This window comes from Simochromis diagramma, unplaced genomic scaffold (assembly GCF_900408965.1).
Source record: "Simochromis diagramma unplaced genomic scaffold, fSimDia1.1 OVJJ01000753.1, whole genome shotgun sequence".
Classification (NCBI taxonomy): Eukaryota; Metazoa; Chordata; class Actinopteri; order Cichliformes; family Cichlidae; genus Simochromis; species Simochromis diagramma.
The window spans coordinates 6,688,152-6,707,302 of NW_024387523.1; the positions used below are offsets into that span (position 1 = coordinate 6,688,152).

Sequence of the window (19,151 nt, forward strand, 5' to 3'; positions counted from 1 at the left end):
TCCAATTCATCCCAAAGGTGTTCTCTTGAGTTGACTGAGTCAGCACTCAGTACGGGCCAATTCCTTTCACTGGAGTTAAGGGGGCGAGCCCCACTTCTAAGAAAAAACATCCCTGCACTATAATCGCCCCTCTACCAAACTTTACACCAGGCACAAAGCAGTCAGACATGTACTGTTCTCCTGGCAATCACTAAACCCAGACTTGTCCAACAGATTGACTGAGGGGAAAGCGTAATTTGTCGCTCCAGAGAACACGTCTCCACTGCTCGAGAGTCCAGTGTAGGTGTGCTACAATGCTTTGCACTTGATGATGTAAGACTTGGATGCAGCTCCATGGAAACCCATTCCATGAAGCTCTCTCTTCTTGAGCTGATCCAAAAACCACATGAAGTTTGGAGAACTGTAGCGATTGAGTCTGGAGAAAGTTGGGGACATCTGCGCACTATGTGCCTCAACATCCACTTATCAGATTTGGATGGTTGACTGAAGCTGCAAACGGTGCACCGAAACCACTGAAGCAAGAATTAAGAATGGGATGTCACTCAAGTTCATATGGATTTGAAGGCAGATGTTTGAATACTTTTGACAATATAGTGTGTATACTCACTGTTTGTTAACACAAATGCCAGCCAATCACACGACAGCAGTTCAGTTCATATGCATGTAGTAGGGATGCAGATATGGTTGGATGAACAAAGATAATTTAAGTGACTTTGAACGTGACATGGTTGTTGGTGCTGGAAAAGCTGGTTTTAATTTTTCAGAAACTGGTGATCTGCTGGGATTTTCCATCATTTGGGCTTACAGAGAATGGTGCAAAAAGAGAAAATATCCAGTAAGCGCCAGTTCTCGGGGAGAAAATATTTTGTTGATTTCCAAACTCCTTTGAGTGTTAGGAAGGCAACAGTAACTCAAATAACCACTTGTTACAATCACGTCGCCATTCAGATTGACTGCAGCAGCAGAAGACCACACCAGGTGCTGCTCCTGTCAAGTAAAAACAGGAAACTAAGGCTACAGTTCACATGGGCTCATCAGAACTGTATAACAGAATATTAGAAATTTGTTGGTTGGTCTGATGAATCTTGATTTCTACTAGTAGGGTCAGAATTTGGTGTAAACAACACCAGTGCATTGATCCATCCAGCCTTATATGCACACTTCAGGCTGCCGGTGGCATAATGGTGCGGGGGATATTTTCTTGGCACACTTTGGTCCTCTTAGTAGCACTTTAGCTTGATTTAGATCAGGGGTGGGCCTCAAGGGCCCGTGTCCCTGCAGGTTTTAGATGTATCCTTGATCCAACACAGCTGATTTAAATGGCTAAATTACCTCCTTAACATGTCTTGAAGTTCTCCAGAGGCCTGCTAATGAATTAATCATTTCATTCGGGTATGTTAATACAGGGTGATATCTAAAACCTGCAGGACACCGGCCCTTGAGGTCTGGAGTTGCCCACCCCTGGTTTAGATGCAGGCCAGCACAGTGGCACAGTGGTTAGCACTGTTGCACCACAGCAAGAAGATCCTGACAGATCACCTTTGAGAATCGGTGGAACAGGAGATTAACATAATGGATGTGCAGCCAGCAAATATCAGTATAGACCAAAATCTCTGCGGAATCTTTGTCACAAAGAATTAAAGCAGTTCTGAAGGCATTAACCTCAAATAAGCCTAAATATAAAATTCGTTTTTTTGTTTTTTTTTAAGGCAAACCTGTGGCATAATAATAGCTATCATGTTAAGATAGTCCAGTAAAAATGCCTGAAATGCAGAAGATTACAAGTGTACAACAGCATAGTGGAGATAAATTAGATGTATTTAAGCAAAGTACCTAAAATGTGTACTTGAAAAACACTGAAAACACTGAAAGTATTATGTGTGACCAAGTATTTATGGCTTACACAACCTCAGCCATGATATACGTGCTTTTATGTCTCACAACCAGAATGTGTCTTTTGAATGGCCTCAATGAAACCCACGGCATTGTGTAAGTGCTCAACAAAACCGCAGCACTTTAACTGCACTCAGGAGAGGCTGGAATGTTCCCTGCTATTTGCTCAACAAGAAAACTGGCATTGCGCAAACACACGCACACATAACATGCCCAGAAGTCTGCCTAAATGACCCCTTTGACTGATGGTTGCAAGCCTCATAGGAGCAGTCCAAACTGGTCCCTCCTTAGCTGGGTCACTTTCCAAACAATTCTTATGCCAGTTCATTCCTCAGGCAGTGATGTCATGGAGTCTCGCATTGCTCGATTGGCTGAGGAATTCTGTGGTTTTGGACTGGGAGGCACCCGAATCCAGCTTTTGATTTGGGGCCATTTGGACCAATCATGACGAGACCCATTAGAGGAAATGATGAGTCACAGAAGTCAGCTGACAAACACAGATGCTGCTAGCTGTGACCATAAAGACAAATGAAGCAGAGCCTGTGAGTAGGTTTAGGAGCAGCAGTTAAGCTACAGAAGTTGCCGCTAATAATTCTGCAACCTGTGAAGAGTGTAAATATGGCACTAAATTATATATTATATTATATATTATTAATATTAACTGTTCCAGTCAATATTAATAATATATGTGTTATAGACATTATTAAGGCTGTCAATGAGGATTTCTTTTCAGTGATTCCCCCGAAACCCCAAATTTTTCAGTCTACAAGAATGTAAAATGAAGAAAAGCAGCACATCCTTTAAGTCGACCATTTCACAAGGGGAATTTCTGGCCCTTTCTTAATGGAAATATTCCCAAAATTATGGATGCATAGCTGATGAACCCCCCCCCCCCCTGAAAAAAATGTGTGAGCAAGAAGGGTCCAAATACACCGAGCCCTCCTTAATATAGCTCAGTTTACATATGCTAAATATTTAGTCGTAATTAATGCATGCCTATTCATGCATGTAGACAAATATTCATAAAAACTCACTAATGTACAGTAACTATATCAGAGTGTGTGCTGTATGTGTGTGTGAGACAGCCTGTGTGTCTGTAAGGAAACCCCATGACTGTCCTCTCCCACGTGACCCCCAACGTGATTTGCAGGAGCAGATAATGAAAAGAGACGAGGCTGGATTGTCCAAACTCATTAGGCCATGAAATGTGGATAAACTGGTGGAGCTAAGGGTCCTCTCTGCTCCTGACAACAGGGTAATATGTGAGAAGTTAAAAAAAAACCCCAAAAACTTTAAAGTTTTGCTTTAAAGCATCCTGCAAACGAGCTGGGATCAAAGGAGAAGCACAAGTGTCAGCCTGTGCCAGAGTATGACCTGTAAGAAACTCTGAAGAAAGCATGTTTGGAGTAAAAATTATAACCTTTAATTTTTACTCCAAAAAAAAAAATGTGTAAGAAGTTTTTCTTTGTCCCAGCTCTTTAAAAAAAGGTAACTGAGGTTAAATCTGCCTTGTGAATCACATTCAGCTGAGATCAGCTGTGTGCAAGAGTGACATCTAATGGAGGAACAAGTAATTACCTTTTTATCATCAAAGGAGAAGTTCAGGTTAGCAAAAGTAGTATCAGAGACTGAGATGAGCCATTGATGTAAGGGTTTATTTTGCACAACTTTTAGCATGCAGCTGAAATTTCATAACAGCACAGAAAGATTCATGGATGAAGTATTTTGGTTAATAATTTTAAAGGGGGCTCAGAAGCCATCACCGGGCATTTTTCAAAATGTTTTTGACCAGTCTGCATAAAAACTGTGCTTCTACCTTTGATGGTCTCTAAGTTTTAGCTGTTAAACTCAAAATTTCAATTAAGCTCATTCCAAATGGTCTCACTGTGATGAACACTGAGGAGAAGAGCAAAGTGTAAGATACACAGGCAAGCAAGGTGAACAAAAAGAGAGCCTTTATTGGCCAGCGTGTGCACACACAAAATACAAACGGTTCAAAGCAAACAGAAAATCAGGAACAAAGTGTCACGGTTCCTGGACAGATCTCTTTTGTTGTGGAATAACACATCTGCCTCCTCTGAATCAGTGAACAAAAGGCAAGTGTTTATTTTCACTATAGCTTTAAAGAAAAACCCAAAAAACTACGTGGGCCAGAAAAAAAAGGGCCCACATTCAAAACGCAAACACCTTCCAAAGCTGGCTGGAAAAAAACTGAAAAAAAAAAAAAAACAAGAATTCAAAACTGGAACGGTAAAGCATCTTTAAAAGGAAGGGAACGATCACAAACTAAAAATGAACCACTAATATGATGAATGTATAGCTCTTATTAGAATGATAAATCTAACAGAAAACATAAATCAAAACCATAGAATAAGCAGCAGCCCAAACCTGAAAACAAAAACTTAAGATTTCAAAACTCAAAAACACCACAAAACTGCAGAGCATGACACTCTATATATTTTTGCATTATAGAGATTTTATATTAGATTTATGCTCAGTAAAAATCTGCAAGAGAATATCAATAAAGCATATTAATAATCTGTAAAAGAGCAAAATTGTGCAATTGTAGGTTAATGATTAAACCTTTGCTACTGGTACTGGTTTCTAACTGGGTGAGATACTAAAGACTGACAAGACTTACCTGGGAGTGTTTGACACAAAAATATATTTTTAGAGGTTTTTTACCACTTTAAAGAAAAGTAAACATGGCTAACAATTATTTTAAATTATATTAAGTTAATAAACAATATGCAGCTCATTACCACAGGGTCAGAGGTCAAACCAGTATACATGAACCCCAGTTCTATTAAGATAGAGCAAGTCCAATGTTCTTTATTACTGATTTTTAGAACATTAACTCTTTTAAAAGTCAGATTAAGCAAATAATCCAACCTTTAACCCCTTTATATAGGGTGCTGTACCAGAAAGTATTATTAGTTACCATTTAGGGCCAGTCACTTTAACAAAGCTGCCCATTGTGTCACTGCATAGAGTAAACGGGCATTTGATTGATTCCTAAGTGGATTTGACTGAAAGCCAATTTCAGGCTTCACTTCAGGCTGACCAGGTCTAACCAACATCACTAACCAGACTGCACAGCCATGACAAAAAGGAAGATGCAAATAAGTGTTAAATTAACAACACGTTTTAATTTTTTTTCAAAATAAAAGAAGAACCTAAACTAATCATAGTGTATGCAGTCAGAAAATCACTGTAAGAGAGTGCATGAGAAAAGAGACGGTGTAAATTATGTTAAGTGCAAGAGACCAAACCAAGAAGCAACTGTCTTATGTAGTGTCCATTACTTTGGATGGATGATCCCAGGTATGTATTCTGTCCTCCACCTTTTCCAGCCTCTCTTCCACCCGCTTCCTACTCTGCCTGCAAATCGCACTGTCATCTGCAAACATCATACTCCACAAAGACTCCTGCCTGACTTCATCAGCCAACCTGTCCATCACCACTACAAACAAGAAGTGGCTCAGAGTCGATCCCTGATGTAATCCCATCCCCACTTTGAACCCATCCGCCACTCTTACCCCACACATTACCACTTTGATATAAACGAAAAGGGTAGGTCATTAGGAAACAGCTTTAGTTTGTCTGGCCCACTGAAGATCAACTCTTTGTGCAGGAGTTTCACCGCTCATTATCCAAACACAGCAGTACACTTAAATATAAACAAATATAATATGCTATCCAGTGTACACCTGATTATCTCAGCCGCGACAGAACCCACGTGTTTCCGCTGCAGCAGCAGTCACATGGCCAGCTTTCGGCTGTTTACTTCCTGTACCGCGGATCCTTTTCCTCCCAGAAAAACTAACGGCTTCGCTCGGCCCACAGCCGCAAACCGGACACTGACAGCCGGCCCCGGATTAGAGAAAGCTCCGGTGAATACACCCATCGACCCGTGTGAAACCCAGAGCCGTGACAGTTGAGATGAGAGCCAGAGGGGCGGGGAGATAGTTTACATCGATTAAAAACGAGCACACCCTGCCTGTTCTTTCGTTTTTGAAACGGAAACAAAAGCAGGGATTTTTTTTTTTCTTCTCTTTTTTTGCTCCAGCGCTGACATCAGCGAGTACGCGGTGGCTTCTTCAAGCTAGCCGCTAGTGAGATGTCAAAATACACGAGCTTCCCAGAACCGATGGAGGACCAAAACCCTTTCCAGGTGAGAGATGTTAGGCATGAAGCTAACGTCAGGGTAATGGATGGATGTATGGGTGGGTGGATGAAAGTGGCCGGTGTTGGCTCCGTGTAATAGCAGGCGTGTTGTTGCTCATTGCTCATGTGACTTATTTCAGGGCCTGCCAGATCCTCCTCAGTGTTCGCCCACTTGTAGCTCTTATTAACAGCGAGCACATGAAAAAATGAGGATTTATTTATGCTGAATTACTCTGTCTTTGTCCTGTCTGCTAGGACCCTGCAGTGACTCAACACAGCAGCAACACAGGATATGCCACACTGGACCTTTACAACCCATTTGATAATACAACTGCGGTGAGCATTATTATATTTAACCATTTTTTTGTGCTTTTGTTTCAAAGAAGACAGAGATCCACTGTCTCTCCTGCTTCCTGTGTATTTTGAAGCATCTGGCTTCTGGTTTGCAGCAGGTTGACCAGCCTGAGCTGGTATGAAATATTTAAGAAAGCATGCTGGGACAGATAACCCCGAGCTCTGAGATATTATCCTTAGGAAAGCGCAGTTGTTCTTGTGAATAATGGTTAATTTTATTCCTTTTTGTAAGTCGCTGCAGAGTCACTTTGATGTCCTCATAGTGAGGCCGTTCTGTTTCACTTCACTCTTTTTATTCAGTTTGAATCACTGGGCCTGGATTTGTGGTGATTCAGAGGCCTGAAAGCAGAAGGAGACCTCAGGATTATGTTGCGAAACTACTCACATGTTAACTGTTTTATTACACACTATTAATTATACATTTTATTAACAATATTATAATATTGCACAAGACTGAAGACTGTGTATCAGCTGATATTCTTCATATACAGTGCAGACAGTGTGTTAGAGGACACAGCTCGAGTCCGCTCAGCTCTAAATGAAAACGTTTACACACACTCGTCTTGGACATGATAATTTGGGGGCTTTTAATGATTTCTTTGAGTTGCTCTTTTTCCAGGGTAGAATGATTATACAGCATACATCCTTAATGACTTTAAAAAAAAAAACACGAATTGGGTACATACGTTTGAATTTGTTTTTGGATTTTCTCTAATCCACAGGCTCAAATATGTACATACAGCTCCACTAATATTCGGTGAAATATTAGTGGAGCTACCTTTAAGCCTAGTCTTAAGACTAGGCTTAAAGGTAGCTGGCAAAAAGAATCTACTAGCTTAGTCAATCATGACCTCTAATGAGAAGTTAATAGGTTAATAGGTGTTGGACCTGACAAGCTAAAAGAAACTGTTGAATCTTCAGGATCACATTAAAAGATTTAAGTATATTTGAGCCTGTATGGATGAGAGAAAATCTAAAATAATTCAAACTAGCGCACCCAATTCTTGTTTTTTTAAAGTGATTAAATGTGTATGCTGCACAGTCATTCCACCCTGGAAAAAGAACAGTTTAAAAAAAACATTAAAAGACTTAAAATTTCATGAGATTAATGCCCAGGATGAGTGTGTACGTCTGAGGACAACTGTATACAGCAGTCATCTCAAAGGACTTTATACAGTAAACTAAGAACCCAAGAATATTAGAGAGAGAACTCAAGTGATCAGCTGATTCTCTATGAGTAAGCATATGGTAACTGTGGGGGGGAAGGAACTCCTTTAATAGGAAGAGACCACCAGCAGAACCAGGCCCAGGGAGGGGCAGCCATTTATTGTGACTGTCTGTGGGGAGCACAGAGACTATCTGATGAAACGGTTTCTGTGTTACACCAAGCATCTCCGTTTCTGCTTTATATGTTTAGACTGATGTCTGTCAAACACAGCTTTTGCCCTGTGAGATGCTGGGCCTTAACATTAGTGTTTAACAGTATGTGTGATACAGTGAGTTCAGGGCTTTTTGTTGCTGGGGAAACAGCTGAGGTCCTTGCTATATCACTAGGTTTTTGTTGCTAGGAAACACCTTGAGTTCATGAGTACTTCCTGTCTGTCTTTGATACTAGCAAACTCTGCAGCAACAGGAACTAAACTTGGACTTGTTTATGTAGCACTTGTAGCAGAGCTCACAAGCTGCATACTTTCTCACAACAATATTTACAGTTGTATGTGGATTGCACCCTCGTGTAACCCTGATTATCCTGAAATGCAGAGCAGAAGCATTTCTGATAGAGAGGCATGGAAATCAGAGAATCCTGATTTTGAAATCTGTGGGGGATTTTTGCAACAGTAAAGATGTGGTACAAGTGGAACTTCACAGGGTAAAAAGGCTTCTAACCCTGAAGCAACCAAGTTGTTCTAGCAATTCAAATATCAGACTCTGGTCATTTATGAGTCGGTTATATATCATAGAGTATAACAGCATAATTATAACATAAAAATATAGATAAACTGGTGACTCTGTAACACTTACATCAATAATAATCATTTTTTAACCGTATACTCAATCAATTTTTAGACTGAAATAACTGAAGAATGTCAAAATAAGATTCCTAATTATGGAACATTTACAAATAAATTACATTACAATAAAGTCTATATTGTTAAATGATGGGAAATAACCTCCCATAAGCGTCCATGACATTTGGGTCACATTTGCCACACAGATGGGCCACTTCCTGCTTAATGTTGCAAACCCACACATATGAGTACACCGCTGGGGTCTTTTTGAGTCCATTTAAAAACTCTATTGTGAACCAAAGTGAGCAAATATTTTAAGTTCTTTTCATCGGATATGGTTTGATTTGTGTGGAAAAAAGCAGGAGTGGGATGTCACAGGGGTCCAACACACCGTCCTATATATTTTGGCAGCTGGGATAGGCTCCAGCCTCCCTGCAACTCTGAACTGAATAAGCAGAAGAAAATTGATGGATGGATCAAAAATGCTGTTATTTAAAAATAAATTAAATAAATTCCTATACAGTAGATTTCTGAGAAAAAATGTCTGCTTTGATGATGGACTTTTCTACTTTTGGTCCAATTTTTACCTTTATCTGCAAATCTCCATGCAGGGAATGAGGAAGCTTAGATTTACTGAGATTAGCTGTGCACTTTCGAGTTTGAGAGTTCATAAATATGTAAAAAATAACTCTGCTCTTTAACATGTTCTGCAGCATCTTAGATGACAGGCTCTAACTTATGAATGGTGGTGAGGCAAATGTTGATCTTTTTACACAGAAGTGTGGCTGCTTTTCTCGATTAGGAGCAGTACCTGCAGCATGACAAATTGTGCATGTAGTTCCTTCACAGACACTCCATTATAACGGCAGAACATGACAGACAGCAGCCACAGTAGGAATATTTCTAGGATTTTTTTTTTTTTTTTAAGTCTCCTCTTACTCTGAATTTTACTTCTCTTTTATTTAGTTAAAGACAGTGAAATTTCTGATATTGTCATTGTTTGTACTGTTGACTGTTTCATGATGAAGTGCTAGAAATCGGAGGGTGGATGGAATTCCCCATGTGGAAACTTCAAAATAAAATACCTGTTTGGAATCTTAACTTTATCGTCCAGAAAAGCAATTCAAAGAAATGACTTAAACCAGAAATCCCCAGGATATTGCTGTGTGTAGGGCAGAGATGGGCAGTAACGCGTTACTGTCTCATGACAGTGACGTAAGCGAGTGCGACGTTCGTGACAAGTAACGCGTTACTTGTAACGCGTTACTGTAATCTGATCACTTTTTTCAGGTAACGAGTAAAGTAAGGGATTACTATTGCAAAAACGGTAATTAGATTACCGTTACTTTCCCGTAGGAACGCTGCGTTACTAAAACCGTGATTTTTTTTTTTTGCGAGAATGTCTCACGACAGTGACGTAAGCGAGTGCGACGTTCATGACAACAGCTGTGTGCAGATCAACAACGGATCATATATGGAGTGTGGGAGAGAGTATGAGCGTGCAGCGTTTAAAGCGTGGAAGTACTGACCTTACTTTGAGTTTGATTCCATAAAAAGTGACAAAAACATTAGCGTCCGTTGTGCGTGAGAAGAAAACTTCTTTTTAAAGTGGAAAAAAAAAACCTAAACTTCTGAGTAAGCACCAGGAGTGCGCTACCACGTAATGGGAAACTCACAGAGAAACTCGCGGATTCTTCCACTGACCGCTGCACACCTGCACCAGGGTAAACCTCCGCCTACGCCACTCCTGCTTTACAGGTGAAAATAGAGTAACAGGACCGCTGAGTCTTTGACTTTATTTATTTTCTGCTGTGTTTTACTTGCATCTATTTGAAAGACTGAGTGTAAACACAAATATATATATATATATTTCATGTGCTGGAATATGCAGAAAATAGGTTTAAATGTTAAACAAATTTCTTCCAGTCAGAGAATGTTGCATATAATTAAATTTTTGCTTGATGCATAAAGTTAAAAGATTAAAACTAATAAAACAAGTTTTAAAAAAGGAGACTTTTCCATTTGATTACATTTTGTATGATTGATTGTAGAAAAAGTAGAATTGGGCTGAAAGATCTATCGCTTTATCACCTATTCAGGTTGTAAATCGTGTTTTTAAAAAGTAACTAAGTAATTAATTACTTTTGAAAATAAGTAATCAGTAAAGTAACGGGATTACTTTTTTGGGGACGTAATCGGTAATTAGTTACTGATTACTTTCTTCAAGTAACTTGACCAACACTGGTGTAGGACTGGGCCATATAACATTTACGGTAATACTGGTATAATGTCGGGCAACGATAAGAAAATGAAATATCACGATAGAATATGGGTGAAACGCGCATGCGCAGTGCCTTTGTTTACATACGCACATGGCTGCGACGGAGAATGAGAAGAGCGAAAGCGGACCGTTGAATGAACCAGATGAACCAGAATTCGTTTGTAAAAATGCTGCAAGTTCAGTGGTGTGGAACCGGTTTAGCTTTCGTCTATCAGATGCACAACAAAGCACTATTTTTGGTAGCGCATGCTAGCGGGCCATCGTTATTACCGTGTTTTTTGGAAAATACGGCACACTTAATTCTTAATCCTTTTTTTCTGAAAATCGACAGTGCCCCTTATAATTCCGTGTGCCTTATGTATGAATTATGGTTGTGTTTACTGACCTCGAAACGATTTTATATGGTACACGGCGCTTGAACATCTGTCAAATGTTTTAGTACGACTTTGCTAAGCTACGAACCCGCACCGCTTGATGGATTGTCGGAGCATTACGGCTACTGTAGGCAGGAGCCTCGCGGAGTGACACATACTGTGCTTCAACATAATATTACCGTATTGTGTGTGTGTAACCTCTTTTTTTTAAGTTTTGTGGATATTCTACATGGTTATGCTGAGGATATGTCGGCCAATTTCCACTGGAAATGCCTTTTGCTTAAACTGTCAGCGAGGAATTTGTATTTGCACTGTTAAATTTTTATGTAACTTTAATGCACATAAAAAAACAGCTGCTTGTTAAAGTGAAAATACATTGATTTTTTATTTTTTTTTGCACTAATAAAGTTGTGGAGTTGTAAAGTATTTTGTCTAGTGTCAGTTATATCGTCAGTTATATTGTTATCGCAAATTTTCAAATGTATATCATGATAAATATTTTTTGTCTGCTCTAGCTGTGTGTGTGAGATATCCTTTTTGCTATTAGAATGAAGAGGTCTAAATGCTGTTATCTGAAGCTTTGTGCTCAGAATTATCTAGAAAGATCAGTTCACAAAAAGTGGATTGATTTCCTTTAGTTTTTAGAAATGTTCACGCTTGTGAACTTTGTCTCAAAAGTGCATAGCTGTTAATGATTGTTTAATAATCATGTGTTGTGAAGAGATTGTGAGATATTAGTTGTGGAGAGAAATGTCTTATTTTACTTTTTTGTATTGTTTTAAAATGTGGATGATCTGTATATGTTATACATTAATACTTTTAATTAATTAACAATTAATACTCTAATTCTTAGTTCTTTCGTTCGCTTGGAATCATGTTTTTGTGACCACATTTTTTCGTCTGACTGGTGTATGATGTCAGTTTTTGTTTTTTAACCATGCTACAGCCTCCTCCACCATATGAAGCCACTCCTCCATCTGCACCTGCTCCATCTGCACCTGTGCAGACCCCGCCTAGCAGGACAACACCTACCGAGCCTCGCAACTATGGCTCCTACAACTCCCAGGTATACACCCTACAGTAAAGACCCTCTTCACTGTGATTTTGTATCAGCTTACCATCAGAACGTTCAGGGGCTGCTGGATGTATAAAACAGGATTGTACTAAAAGTTTTGTTAGATGCCCTTTAGTGCCATGTAAGTGTTTTTATGGCTATTAAAATGAAGCGTTGCACTAATTCCTGCTGTGTATATCTGTGTGCTGAAAGACCAGTCTGAATGACTCACTTGAACCAGTAATATACCTAAGCACAACCATTGGAGCAACTTTGGGACCTGTATACATAATTATGCAGAATAACTTTGACATAGAGTTCTGATGCCTCATTCTTTCTGTGCTAGCCTGTTGTGAATGCTGCCACAGCAGAGCTGATGAAGAAGCAGGAGGAGCTGGAGAAGAAAGCCCAGGAGCTGGAGAGGAGAGAGCGGGAGCTTGCGGCACACAGCGTTGGACCAGGAGCCTGTAAGACATAGAGGGGATGATGGGATGGGGAGTTAATGTAGACAAGTGAGAGAACTTTAAACCTTTAGATCTAAAAGATCCTCGTCCAACTTTATCTTTTATTTCTTACTGTGTACGGGAGTATTGAAAAATATGTTACATTTCAACATTTTAAGTTCCTCCTTTGATTTTCCAAGTTACATTACCCTGGAGTTTACAGGGCTGGGTTTAGATTTGGCAGATTTTTAATCACAATTTTTGTTTGCAATTTTTTTTTGCACCCACAGCTTCACAAATCAAAGAAGCCAGACACATTAAATTTTTCAGAATCAGCTTTATTGATCAAGTATGTGCACAGATACAAGGAATTGTGCTCCAGTTTTTTCCTTTGCTTTGTGGAACTCAACAGAGTAGATAAACGGATAATAACAACATGAGTATAACACATTTCCAGGCTTATATGTGCAATGGAGCAGGATAACTGGTTACTCTATATAAAGTATCTGGTGACAACACTAGCTAACCACCATTTGCTTCATAAAAGTGGGAGAAAAATCCAGCAGAACACCTAAGGCAGCTGATAGTAGCTGAAGTTCCCTCTGCACATAAAAAAAAAAAAAGAACTGCCCTGAGGCACGACATTGTGCTGGTGTCAGGAGCAACAAAGGACATTGCAATGTTGGATCTTACAGTACTCTTTTGAAGAAAAAGGGAGAGGATTGATGGCCTGGACAAGAATGGCCAGAAGCAAGGTGGGAGGGAAAAGTGTTTCCCTGTTGAGCTTGGGTGCAGAGGTTTCATGGGACAGTCGTTCTGCAGGGCCTGCACTGTGGATGGCATCATAGGAGAGAAGAGGAGACGAGCCATTCGCAAGATCACTGAGGCTACAGAGAAAGCCTTAAAGTGGCTGTGGATGAAAGGGGGACCTAAAGTTTTGCACTGCTATAAAAAATATAGAAAAGTTACTTTGCTAATTAGTCTGCTGATCCACAGGAGGTCCAGTGAGAGGTGGTGATTGGATTTTGTCACGATATGACCAAAATTGTCAGAGCACTATTTTAGAGTTTGCACAAAAACAAGTACAAACCTCCTGTAATATAAATATGATAAGGTTTAATGGACTTAAATGAATCAAATCAAATCAAATGTATTTCTATCGCACATTTAAAAGCAACAAAGTTGACCAAAATGCTTCACAATTAGTTAAGAACAAGAGAAAACAATTTAAAAACAAATGCATGAATATGAATAAGATGAGGCAATGAGAAAGTATTAACATAAAAACAAAACAAATGTAGCAACCATAAAACAAGCCTGATGGTATTCAAACTGAACTAGAAATAAAAACCAATATAAAAAAGTGAGTTTAAAGACGCGATTTAAAAGAATAGACTGAAGTATGAATATCTGTCTGGCAAGTTATTCCAAAGTCTAGGCGCTGCAACTGCGAAGGCCCGATCTTCTTTTATGCTTCAGTTGAGACCTTGGTTGTACTGAGAGGATCTGGCTAGACTATCTCAGTTATGTTGAGGAGTTTGCTTAAATAACTGGGCGCCATATCATTTCAAACTTTGAAAGAAAGTAAAAGAATCTTAAAATCAATCCGATAATGAACAGGGAGTCAGCGTAAATTTGCTAAAACTGGAGTGATGTGTTTATACATAAATAAAGGAAATAAACTGATGACATCCCAGTAACACCAAAGTGTTTTTGACTTTTTTCTTCTTCAGCCCGGCAGAATAACTGGCCCCCGCTGCCTTCCTTCTGCCCTGTGGGTCCCTGCTTCTATCAGGACATCAATGTGGAGATCAGCCAGCGGTTCCAGCGCACGGTCACCATCATGTACTACTTCTGGTTGTGTGAGTTTCTGCAACTTTTAACAGTTTATTATTAATTTGAGGCATCAGTGTTAGAATTTAACATCATAATGAAGTTGTTTTAGCGTGAAGGGAATCTTGTTTTAACACTTAAGACTTCCTAGTTAGAGGCAGTAAACGCTAGCTCGTGCATGCGTGCCTCCTCCTGCACTGTCTGGCAGTGGAGTTTGAATATTTGTACAAAGACTCGCACTTCACTGTTAGATCGAAGACTCTGGGACACTTACACGGAGCGTCTGCACAACAACCAATCCAGCTGGTTAAACTTGCACAAGTTCTCGTTGATTTCTTCACAGAGAAACTGTAGAATTTCTCCACACCTTGTCACTTAGATTAGGCCAGGAAAAAATGTAAGAGGAGGCTTTAATGTTTTCAGGGTTGTTTGCATGTCCACAAGTCTTTAGGGCATGAATGAAAGTTAAACCTGACACTGATTTTGAAAGTGAGAGAGAAAGTGAATGTTGCTGAATAGAAAAAGGGAAACAAACAGAAACAAGTTCTATTTTTGTACTTATACAGTTTTGTTATGGCTAAAGCAGAGCTATTAAACATAAGGCCCGGGGGCCAGAATTGGCCTGGCAAAGATTGGAATTTGGACAACTGAGTTGTGCTGACAGATTTCTATAATGTACTACAGCTGCATGTCTTTGCCATCTGGAAAAACCGAGATGTACGGTTGAAATTCTTCTTCTTTTTCTCATTTTAAGATATCTCAGGGATTAAATGTGTAGTTAAACTTCTTTACACTGACAGAATAATTAAACTGAACTGACCTGATTTGGTTTGGTCCGCTTGAAATCAAAGTGGGTGTGATCAAAGTCAAATGCAGCATGTACGTTAATCAGCCGCAGCATTAAAACCGCTGCTAAGAGTCCTTGCATTGTGGCATTTATGTGCATGTGACTTTGGCTGGAAGGTACCAAAGTGCTTGCCCTGAAACCTGCAGGATCTACTTCAGACTCCCCTGCCGTCTCTCCATACAGCCATCCATTTCTTAAGAGCGGATGCAGTTCAGGGTCACTGAGCTTTTACAGGGTGTATATCCTGTAAAAACAGCTTGTCACTGCTGTTTTAAAAATGATCATTTAGATTTTTGCAGAATTATCAGATTTTGAGGACGCCTGATCTGTAAAACTGTGAAGGTGTTATTAAGATTGCATTATGCAGTTCCTGTGTGAACATGCAAAGAACAGTGTAGAGCTATTTTAAAAACGGTCTGTCACACTCTGAAATCTTGACCAGGCAGCAGACAACAACAGATTTAGTGAAAATGGCATCATATTGCATCAGCCAGAGCCAAAAAGTGAGAAGGATGGGTTTGGTTTTGATCCCTACGGTCAGGCTGCAGTTCTTTTCCTTTTTAGTCATAGCCTATCTATGTCTAGTCTGCACAGGCACACTGGTCTTCAACCTGATCTCTTCCCTGGCCCTGTTCTGCGTCAACCAGTCCGGTGGTGTTGGCGTTGGTTTCGGCCTCGCCATCCTGTGGGTCCTACTTTTCACTCCCTGCTCCTTTATCTGCTGGTATCGACCCATGTACAAAGCCTTCAGGTGTGTACCTCCGTCTTGGTGAAGACGTTTTGAGTCGTTTTCCTTTTGGGTTTTTGCTCAGTACAGTCGCATAAATTACACTGAGTTGTTAGTTACTGTGCAGTCACCTTAGTAATTATATTGTTCCCTCTTCTAGGAGTGACAGCTCTTTCAACTTCTTTGCTTTCTTCTTCGTTTTCTTTGCCCAAGTGATCGTCTTTATCATCATGACCATCGGCATCCCTGGATGGGGGTTCAGGTAAGGTTCCTAAACAAATATCTCTGTGTTAGCCCAGTCGAAAACCTCCTGGCAACCACCAGTTACTTGTGAAATATTTATATTTCCTGACTGTTTCCTATTTTCACAGTATGCGTCCTTGTATATTTGATCTTTGTGTGTCTCTCTCTGTCCTTCAGTGGTTGGATTGTGAGCCTTTCAGCTCTGAGCCCCCACGTCGGTGTCGGTGTGATCATGATGATCAATGCTGCTCTCTTTACTGCAGAAACCGTTATGGGGGTCATCATGCTGAAAAGGGTACATTTGTTCATATTTTCATGTCTCATAAAGAACTTCAAATCAAGGCTCTTATTTTTATCAGCAGATGTTCAGATTTGTCGTTGGAACAAAAGCACACTGAGTCAGGGTATTAGCATAGCAGTGAGTTATTTATATCTTTTTATATGTGATTATATCAGGATAAAGTGTTTTAATGCCACAGCATCTTGGTTTCTGAAAGCAGAAACTAGGGCTGTTCAATATAACGATATATATCTGATGACGATATAAAAACATTTTTCGTTTCATTTTACTCTATCGTTTGTTTCATGGTGTCGCAAAATAAACTGTTTACGGCAATATTTTTCTCATCGTTTTGATGGTCACTGTAGTGGCTATATTCATTTCTTAAAGTTCTCTCTTTCTCTTATATTTTATATAACCACACTACAGACAAGCGATTGTTTTTATGCGTTGTCGTTAGCAACAACGACAGGTAAAACCAACGCGTGTCCGTTTATGTTCCACATAAACCTTTCACATTAAAGCTCAAGATCCTGTTGAGACTTTTCAAAATAAACTGAATCACGTGAAAGATGCAGAGTGTTTACGGATGAGAAGTAAAAAAGAGCCACCAGGTGCTAAAAAATAAACCTTAGACTCAAACGTCAGAACGGGCTTTTCCCCGCAGCACGCCGTGTAATGAATACTCGCAACGAAAGCTGCGGCCGTTACAACTTATGTCTAAAAATGTATCGTTTCATACATCGGTTAAAACACTCGACTCCAGGTACGCGACGCCCAGCTGGAAACACTTCACAAAAGTCGAGCTGCCTGAGAGTCACGGAATTTGCAGAAAATGTTACATTTTTGTGATTTATATCGTTATCAGGACGATAAATGTCTTATATCAGGATATGAGATTTTGGTCATATCGCACAGCCCTAGCAGAAAGTGTCTTGCACAAAACCAGGATTTTGTTGTAGTGCATAAGAAAACAACTGAGAGTTTCAGTGTTAGGGCATTACTTTCATTTTTGAACTCTTAATAGAAAAGCTTAGCATGATTCCCAGTTCAAAATAACCCTTATTTGTCATATACTGGGCTGGGCTTCTGTGCAGCAACTAGACCGGAATAGCTGAGATCACCGTTTTAGGGATATCCCTTCCCTGTGACATCACAAACATGCTAAAGTTCGAGCTTTTAGCTCACAGGGATTAATTGCACATACACCACGATGTGAAAACTTTGGATATGTTTACTATGAGAATCAGGTCAACAATCAGCCTTTTAAACACTCAGTGGACGGCACACTTCACCTGAGCCAGGGTCTGTGCATCCTTCTAGGGAAAATATGAAAGTCTTACAACTTCACTATTTGAAATGTTGAAAATGTCACATGAATATCCATTCAAACAAAATAAATTGTATGCTTTATGATTGTAAAGCTAAAGATTAAGTGGGTTGAATTTGAGTCAAAGGTGTAGAGCAAGAACAAGCTTCAAGTAAACACAGTCGTCTCACCACGTAGTCCAGGTGGTCCATCTACTGCGAAGCATTCAGTAGATAAAGAGCCTGAAGAATAGCCACAATATCAGGTTGTGGGTATCGTTTTCACCCTCACAGCGTGCATAATAAGATGATGAATTGCTGCAAGGATCAGGTGTCAGCGTACTCTTGTCTTTCCCGCTCCAGATCCACAGTCTGTACAGGCAAACCGATGCCAGCTTTCAGAAGGCCCAGGCTGAGTTCGCCACTGGAGTCATGTCCAATCAGGCGGTACGCCAGGCTACTGCCAACGCCGCTGCCAACGCTGCCCAGGGGGTCTTCACCGCTCCTTGATAGAGAGAACGAACAGGGACGGTTGGATAAGACGAGGAGGAGGAGGGGAGCTTTGAGCTCGATGGTGGTTCAGTTTGGTATTCATTTCCCCACAGGTGATTAGAATTTGATGGAGGGAAGTGGAGTCTATATAATTACCCCCTACTTAATTTCAGAGCACGTGCATGAGACAGATGTGGGGTTATCCAATTTCCTATGACGTACAGGAAAAGTTACCTATATTAAACCAAAACAGGAATTGACACATTGTAAGTGTTGATTCAAGAAAAAGAAAGATGGAAAATATAATAAAAAAAACAAGAAGATGCTGTATGAATTTATATGAAAAGTGATGCTTCAGTGAATAGAGGGACGATGCTTTTACTATGAAATGACAGCTGTGTGCCAAGTTGGATTCTGCTAGCCTTGACATTTTCCACATTTACAGTTAAAATGCAAAGTGTAAGACTGGGGCTGAACACAGAAATGTTGCCATTGCTACATTTGATCCGTAACTGATTTGCTCAACTTTAGCCAGCACTACTTTTTTGTAGCTTAAGTGCAAACTAACCAGTTTGTTTTGTTATTATGCCAAACAAGAATGCCCGTTTACTGTATTGCCAAAACCTTTCATACTGTAATGATGATGAACATGTGTTGGTTTGGTTCTGGTATCTGTCACTGTTCTTTCAGTACTGCTTGTGAATATCATGACTGTGTCACTGTCCTGGTTTTATTAAAATATATTGTCATGCTTTCACAGTCTACTGCTGCCGTTATTCCCTCATCCTGTTGGAACGATAATAATAATGATGATCACCTGCATTTTAATAGTGGAAAATCCAACCT

At 39.9% G+C, this 19,151-nt stretch overlaps 1 protein-coding gene across 1 annotated transcript; it reads left to right on the plus strand.

The window, feature by feature from the left end:
• The first annotated feature begins 5,657 nt into the window (after positions 1-5,657).
• On the plus strand, positions 5,658-19,059 carry scamp3 (secretory carrier membrane protein 3). Its single transcript, XM_040021407.1, has 9 exons — positions 5,658-6,067; positions 6,316-6,396; positions 12,025-12,144; positions 12,479-12,599; positions 14,309-14,437; positions 15,841-16,006; positions 16,143-16,244; positions 16,403-16,520; positions 18,177-19,059. Exons 1-9 carry the CDS (start codon positions 6,014-6,016, stop codon positions 18,321-18,323), a joined length of 1,038 nt encoding a protein of 345 aa, XP_039877341.1. The 5' UTR covers positions 5,658-6,013; the 3' UTR covers positions 18,324-19,059.
• The last annotated feature ends 92 nt before the right edge of the window (positions 19,060-19,151 follow it).

What these genes read in the sequence shown, in the direction of transcription:
- scamp3 (XM_040021407.1), top strand. Translation starts at nt 6,014, where the DNA reads ATGTCAAAATACACGAGCTTCCCAGAACCGATGGAGGACCAAAACCCT. An exon ending in CATGTACTACTTCTGGTTGT is followed by an intron (nt 14,438 to 15,840) that starts GTGAGTTTCTGC and finishes ATCTATGTCTAG; the next exon opens with TCTGCACAGGCACACTGGTC. An exon ending in ATCCCTGGATGGGGGTTCAG is followed by an intron (nt 16,245 to 16,402) that starts GTAAGGTTCCTA and finishes TCTGTCCTTCAG; the next exon opens with TGGTTGGATTGTGAGCCTTT.